Source organism: Coturnix japonica, chromosome 2 (genome assembly GCF_001577835.2).
Source record: "Coturnix japonica isolate 7356 chromosome 2, Coturnix japonica 2.1, whole genome shotgun sequence".
NCBI lineage: Eukaryota > Metazoa > Chordata > Aves > Galliformes > Phasianidae > Coturnix > Coturnix japonica.
Genome location: NC_029517.1, coordinates 109,704,079 through 109,711,441, shown reverse-complemented (window position 1 = coordinate 109,711,441; position 7,363 = coordinate 109,704,079). Strand labels below are relative to the sequence as shown.

The 7,363-nt window shown below is 45.5% G+C and overlaps 1 protein-coding gene across 1 annotated transcript in view; it reads left to right on the top strand.

The window, feature by feature from the left end:
• The window catches only part of ZNF704 (zinc finger protein 704), a 60,961-nt gene that overhangs the window by 44,839 nt on the left and 8,759 nt on the right, over positions 1 to 7,363 (top strand). The window contains exons 3-5 of the mRNA XM_015855876.2: positions 1,031 to 1,134; positions 4,051 to 4,283; positions 6,560 to 6,660. Coding sequence (XP_015711362.2) covers positions 1,031 to 1,134; positions 4,051 to 4,283; positions 6,560 to 6,660 — 438 coding nt within the window. The remainder of the gene's footprint in view (positions 1 to 1,030; positions 1,135 to 4,050; positions 4,284 to 6,559; positions 6,661 to 7,363) is intronic.

Below are 7,363 nucleotides of genomic sequence, written 5' to 3'. Positions count from 1 at the left end.
AGACAGTCATGAAGAGCTGTGTTCTCTGGCATGAAAGTGTGCATGGACATCCACAGGGCTCCGTGCATCATCCAGAAAGCAGCCGTGCGCTGTGCTGTGGAGCAGGCTGAGGTTTAGAATGAAATTAGAATAGAATAGAATAGAATAGAATAGAATAGAATAGAATAGAATAGAATAGAATAGAATAGAATAGAATAGAATCACCCAGGTTGGAAAAGACCTTGAAGATCATCAAGTCCAACTGCAGCCTAACCAGTACCACATCCAAACGGCTCTTAAACACAACCAGGGATGGTGATTCAACCACCTCCCTGGGGAGCCTATTCCAGTACTTAACTACCCTTTCTGTAAAGAAGTTCTTCCTAATATCCAACCTAAACTTGCCCTGACCAGTTTAGTCACGGGAATATCAAGAGGTTTGAACCATAGCGTAGTTTCCTACTTGGTTTGAGATTACTGCACACAGGTCGTTGTCAGCAGCTGAAGTGTCAGACAGCTCTGTGTGCCATCCTGGTGTGTCCCAGCTGGGAGCAATGGATGGGGTTCCTAAAAGTGGACTGCAGCCTCTGGGTGACCAAGCTGCCCAGGTTCCCTGTCCTAAAGCAGCGGGGAGCCAAAGTCCACTGAACCTGCTGGTTCAGCAGTTTCATTTGGATGCATTGACACGGACTGTCTGCATCAGTTTTCTGCCAACATAAGGAGCTGAATCATTTCAGGTGCTGAGGCTGCAGGCCAGGCGAGGACCACCCTGTGCAGAATCACTTCTGCAGTCACCGTAAGCTCATGGCTGGTGGCTGAATAGATGCTTTAAAACCAAAGGCCAGTGCAGATGGAGAGGACGTGGGTTTGTATGTGTGGGTTTGAAATAATTAATAGTCTGATTAGGAAAAAGTTGAAGGAAGAGGAGATCTTGCTTTGATCACTGTTCATTGCTGTCCTGGGCTTTGGTTTGCTGTTCAATAACCAGATTTCACGCTAACAGTTGAAATACTTGCTGATTGCCTCCTGCCTCCCCTTTGCTGTCTTCTAGAAAATCCCCAGAAGAACTGGACATGGATAAAGTGACAGCAGCCATGGTACTGACCAGCTTATCCACCAGCCCTTTGGTTCGCAGCCCTCCCATCCGGCCCAACGGTAAGCCTGAGCTGTGCTGAAAAACCCACACCTGGGAATGGAGAGCAGCTTCTGTCCTCATTGAGGCTCCACCTTTCTCAACAGCGTGTTTGCAGTCGCTCATACACAGTACACGTACCAGCAGTGGCTCCTGCCATACAGCACTGAGACGGGCTGTTCCTCAGCTCTGTCGTGAGCTGAAGGGTCTCTGGGCTGCAGCCCATCTATGGAATCTTGGCTGGAGTTCCAAGAGGTGGTTAAAATGGGTACATTTTAAGGACTAATCTTAAATGGGGACTTCTCATTAGTATATATCATCACTGTTTGTATGATGCCAGCTTTTCTTGCTCACTTGTAGTTTTTAAATAGATGCTGACTGCACTCCTGCTGCAAATGGGTGCTAAGAGGAATACTTACAGATTGCAGTTAATAGGAAAGTATCCTTTGCAGGTCTCACTGTTTCCAGGGATGACCCTCTGAATGGCATTATACTTAACAGTCTTTGTAAGGGCAGGTAGTGACAAGACAAGGGGAAATGGCTTTAAACTGGAAGAGGGTAGATTGAGACTAGAAATTAGGAAGAAATTCTTTACTATGAGGGTGGTGAGGCACTGGAACAGGTTGCCCGGGGAGGTTGTGGGTGCCCCCAACCTGGAAGCACTCAAGGCCAGGCTGGATGGGGCTATGAGCAATCTGGTCTGGAGGGAGGTGTCCCTGCCTATAGCAGGAGTTGGAACCAGGTGATCTGAAGAGTCGGTTTCAACACAAACCATTCCATGATTCTGTGATTGCCCACGTAAACTGGATCAGAGTTTGGCCCTTGTTTCTCTGCAGCTGAGCAATGCTTGGTCTGGTTCTCTTTCACACAACTCCAGCAATGTGAAAAGGGCACCAAAATAAGAGTAAGTTGCATTTATTTACACATCAATCTCCTTTACGTTAGCGGATTTGTTAGTATTAATGAGAACCGTGTTTGTTTTCTTTTTTTCCCATGGTCAGCCTCACTCAGTCTTTTTCTTTTACGTTCTACTTTTAAAACGTTCTCTTGATCTAAACCTCTTTCCCAGTAAGGTGAGGAGCTGTAAGCCCTGAGAATGCCAAGCACCACCGTAAATGTGTTGGAATGTAGTAGTCAAAGGGCGCTGTTCCCTTTGTTTATTTGAGTAAATGGAAGTTTCAAACTCTGCAAAGTTCACAGGTTGATACCAGATGTATTTCTTGGCTTTGGCCAGCGGCTCAAGTACAGATACTTACAAGAAGCAGAGCCTACCTCGATTACAGTCATGTGAAAACTCAGCCATGAGTCAGAACATGACATTTTCATGTGGTTACGTATCAGCTGCAGGGAATTTCTGTGCCCTTTGGCAAACAGGATTGATTCTTTCTGGGAAAGTGGGTTTTGTGCTCAGTGGTCCCGGTCAGTAAGTGCAGGGATTTGGCTTCTGACTGTGCAAGGAGCTATTCTTACATGTCTCCTTACATGGTGAAACGCCACATTCAGTTTCATGAGCAGGTGATGTTAATGATGAAGGCTTTCATCCAAAACCGACTGTACCAGGCGTAACAAAGTCATTCGTTTAAGTGAGATTGGGGTAAGGCTTTGGTAGCAGTTGGCAGATGTTATTTTTTCCTGCTGATGTCATTAGTTAAATTTAACAGTAAGAAATTGGAAAGGAATGAAGGAGTGACTTCTGCAGAACTCTTAAATGCAGGCAGTGACTTGAAAAGACTCCGTCTTGCACTTAGAGTGAATAATGTTTCTTCAACAGCTAGAATCTGCCTTTGTTGTATGAAGTGGGGTGTTGCACAATGCTCAGACACCTGTGGTGCCACTGGGAGAACTCCTGATGCCTGAGTTCTGGGGAAAGCTCACCGAACAATCCACGCACACGTGTCCAAGCCCTGTTTGCCCCTGGAGCTTCCCTTGGTGTCTGGCATTGCACCGCTAGACGTGCTCAGTCCACACATTTGTTGGTGACCCCAGCATTCCTCTCCTGCTTCTCTGCTCCTCTCCAGAGGCCCCTTATCATAGAATCATAGAATCACAAGGTTGGAAGGACCTAGAAGATCATCTAGTCCAGCTGTCCTTAGGGGCTGTGAGGAGTGATGTGCCAGCATTTAGCTCCTGAGGACCTCAGCACATGAAATACAGCTCACATCATGCCTCAGACCGCAGAGGCAGCGCTTTACTCCCACCAGCCATGTTATGGAGTGACCTGGTGGCTTGGGCATCTCTTACAACCTAGTGCCAGGGTCCTGCTGCAGTGAGGGTAGGTGGAGAAGCAATCCAGGGCCTCAAAAGCCACATCTGAACCCCACACCTATGTGAAAAAAGGCATCTCCTTCTGAGGATACATACCACCTCCATTGCACCAGAGTCACATTAGATGGAGGTGCACACACTGGCAGATGATAAGAAGGCAGTGAGAGTGCAGTTACTATCTGCTGTGGTGTTTCAGTACTCGGATGATGATTCTGTTCTCACAGATGCAGCTGGTGTCTTGGGGCCCACAACTTGTGTGCACCTACCGGGGTCTCTCTCCTCTTTGTGGTGCAGCGCCTTGGAGCTTTACGCCCCACTGCAGTTGTGTGTTCGTGGTTAAAGCTGGGAATGTATTTGAATGTTTTCCTTAATCATGCATGCAATATCGGGGTGCTTATCGCTCTTTATGCTCTGAAACAGGTTATTTGCCCAGAATTTGGGTTTTAAAAAATAGGGTTTTTTTCTGAACAACAAAATCAGGTGCAGTATCTGGCTGTTGACAAACGTAATTTGCATGCTGTGGGATAGATGTAATTATCCTCTCTGCATCCATTTCACTTTTCTTTATTTCTTTACCCAGTTAGTTGCCAACACTGTATGTAAGCCTTAGATAAAAGGACTCCTTGGCCCTAAGATGACATTGTTGTAATGACGGCTTTTGTTGTTCTTGACAGAATCCCTAAACGGATCTTGGAAAGAAGGAGGATTTGTGCCTTCTAGTACCAGCAGCAGTGGATACTGGAGCTGGAATGCTCCCAGTGACCAGTCCAACCCATCCACCCCATCTCCACCTCTGTCAGCTGACAGCTTTAAAGCTTTTCGAACACCTTCCCAGCCAGATGATGGCATTGATGAAGCCGAAACAAGCAACCTTCTCTTTGATGAACCCATCCCTAGGAAGAGAAAGGTTAGCGTCCTGTTCAATTCCACGCCCATAAGCAAATATAATGTCAGTAGACTTACTGTGCTGTGAGAAAGGAACAGGTCACTGTGTGCCTGTATTCCCTCCTTAGCATTCAGTTAATGCAGGTACTGAGCAAAGTCACTGTGCCTCGTTCAGCCCGGTCACCTGCTGCACATGCCATGAGCACCACATATTTGCTGGCAGGTGGTGAGGTTCTGTGGATCCTCCTGCTCAGAAAACAGTGGTCTCTGGCCACTCAAGGGATTCTTCCCCAGTCTGGCAAATTCTTTGCATGAAGGATGCAACAGGCAGCCTTTACATGTCATCACAAAGGCTGCACGTGGCCTTGAGATTTCTTGTCCCACGGAAGTGCTGTTTGTCTGACAAATGTGTGTCAAATACCTTGATACTGTGAAGCTTTTGCTGCACAAACATATGGAGTGAGAAAAGGAGAGAGAGATCAAACCCAATGGCTTTTGATACAGCGTTAGCAGAGTCCAAATTTATCCTTGGTAGGAGTGCAAAAGCAGACTAAATAAAACACTGTGTAAAAAGGAAAAACAAAAAGTGCCAAACTAAAACCAAAAAGGCACCTCTATGCAGGCAAGCAGGAGAAAAAGACAACAAAGAGATGGCACTAGTCCAGGTTCCTTCCCTCCCAACACAACAGTACAGGTTTTACATCGCAAGATGAGAAAGGACTTTTTGTAAGGAGGAGAAAAACAGGGAATTTAATTCTTTCACTGTGACTTTGGTTCTGGCTCAGTCTGGGGCACTTAATTGCTTCACCACCAGCAGGAAGAAGTTCTAATGATTGTTTAAACGTGTTCAGATTTATCTTGTTGCTCCAGAAGTTGCTTATTTGCTGACCAACGCTGTTCTGCCCTTGTTTGTGGGAGAGGGGCGTCAAATGTTTTGGCTTTTTTGCTAAGAAGGAAAGAAAATATTTTGGAGGATGCGTTTATTAAAATAAATCAGAAGTGAGAGCTGGTTGTTAAACTAAAGCAGTTGGTTTGGGATCGTGTGAGACAGGAGGAGCAGGAATACAGTAGCACGCTGATTTGCCTTTTACTTTTCAATTGAAGTCGTGCTTATTGTCATCACTGCTATTGTTCGGCCATGATGAGACAGATGGTTTTACAGCTGCCATCTTCATGGTTACGTAAGTTGCCTGTGAGTATTTCTATTTATGTGCTCTCCGCAGATACATTCCACTATCCCTTCCTGTTCTCATGGATTTTGCTCTGTGTGGCAAATGTTTAACTTTGATAAGTAACAACATTGCCTGCCAAACTTTGGTACAGATTAACTACATTTCCTGCGCTGTTTTTAATTCTGGCCCCAGTACGGTCCTTTATCTGAGTACATCTTCACGCCGTTAGAATCCAAAATGAAAATGTTCAGGTTCATTCTAATTTAGGGCTTCAAAATCAAAAGCAATAGGCGTGGAGGTGGTGATTGGTAACCTTACTTTGACTCATGGGAGTTTCTTCCATTCTGTGTTTCAAAATGCCGTGTTAGCAACCACACTCCATTAAGAATCATAGAATGGCTTAGGTTGGAAGGGACCATCCAGATCCAGCCCCATGCCAAGGGCAGGGCTGCCACCCATCAGCTCAGGCTGCCCAGGGCCACATCCAGCCTGAGCTCACACGCCTCCAGTGATGGAGCACCCACAGCTCTGGGCAGCTGTGCCAGTGCCTCACCACCTTCTGAGTAAGAATTTCCTCCTAACATCTAACCTGAATTTCCCTTCTTTTAGTTTAAAGCCATTCTCCCTTTACTTGCTTGAAGTTCCCACCAAGATAGTAGTTCCCACGATTCCCCACCAGCTGGTCTATCCATTATTTTTGTAGTTAAAAGGTTAAAGCCTGATGATGCAGTTTGACTGGTCAGAAATGGAAGCGCAGTTTATGTTCTGTATTTCTACTCTGCAATATTTCATTTGGTTATACTGAAATTTGCGTATTCCCAGCATGGACCATAAAGCGAAAAATGCAGTAGAGATAGATTGTTTTTACCATCTAATCAGAGAGTGATACTGAACCACTCTGTGTTCATAAAGATACACATGATGTATGGGGCTGATTTCTGTTCAAGACACCAAGGAAGAGTGTGCTCGTCTCTAAGGACATGCTAAGGTTTAGAGGCTGTAGGCCTTCAGTGATTGATTCAGCATACAGATAAAGCAATATTTTGTACGTCTGTGTTTGGTTTGGGTTGATTTTTCCTTCTTTTATCCTCATTGTGACTAAGAATACGTTGCTCTCTTGTTTCAGAACTCCATGAAGGTGATGTTCAAATGCCTGTGGAAAAACTGTGGAAAGGTACTGAGCACAGCTGCAGGGATTCAGAAACACATACGGACCATCCACCTTGGGTAAGGGACTGCTGCCTTCTGAAGGCAAAGGGAGACAATGTAGAAGGCACATGGCCATTCTTTGCCCAGGAGATGACTGGATTGTCCCTGTCTTTTTCAAGATCCAGAAGTTTCTGGAGCAGTTGAGTAGCAATGTGTAGAGGTGAATGGGAACTTCTTCCAAAAGCAAGGCACTTTCTTTTCCAGCCTTTAGTGAACTTTTGGTCACATGCAGATGTAGATCACACTGCGCTTCCTTAACGGCAGCACAGCTCAGCAACATTTGATGGAGAATTGCTTCCACTCCATGTCTGCTCTCTGCATGTCGTGTCCAGTCTGCAGCTGGGTGAAAGATGGCAGGTTTCGTGGTGCTGCACAAATACTTTCCAGTTTTGTTTCACATTGAATTGCGTTCAGAATCAACACAATTGTGAAAACTGACAATGAAACCAAGCTGCTAATTCCATGTGTGTTTATTTGGTCTAGAAGCAAAACCTGATAAATCTTGTATGACGTGAGGTTTTTTGAGAGCTTTAGTTTTCAACTAAAATCTCCTGTGCAGTGCACTGATTGACCCAGCTGCTCAATATGTAATTACAAGGAGACCCAGTGCTGCCCCACAGTGTTACTGAGCAGGAAGTCTGAGAGACAGTGTGGACATCAGGGCAATGGAAAGGGGAAAGGTGTCCAGGTGTTGGCTTACATGCATACAGTTCTTTGAATC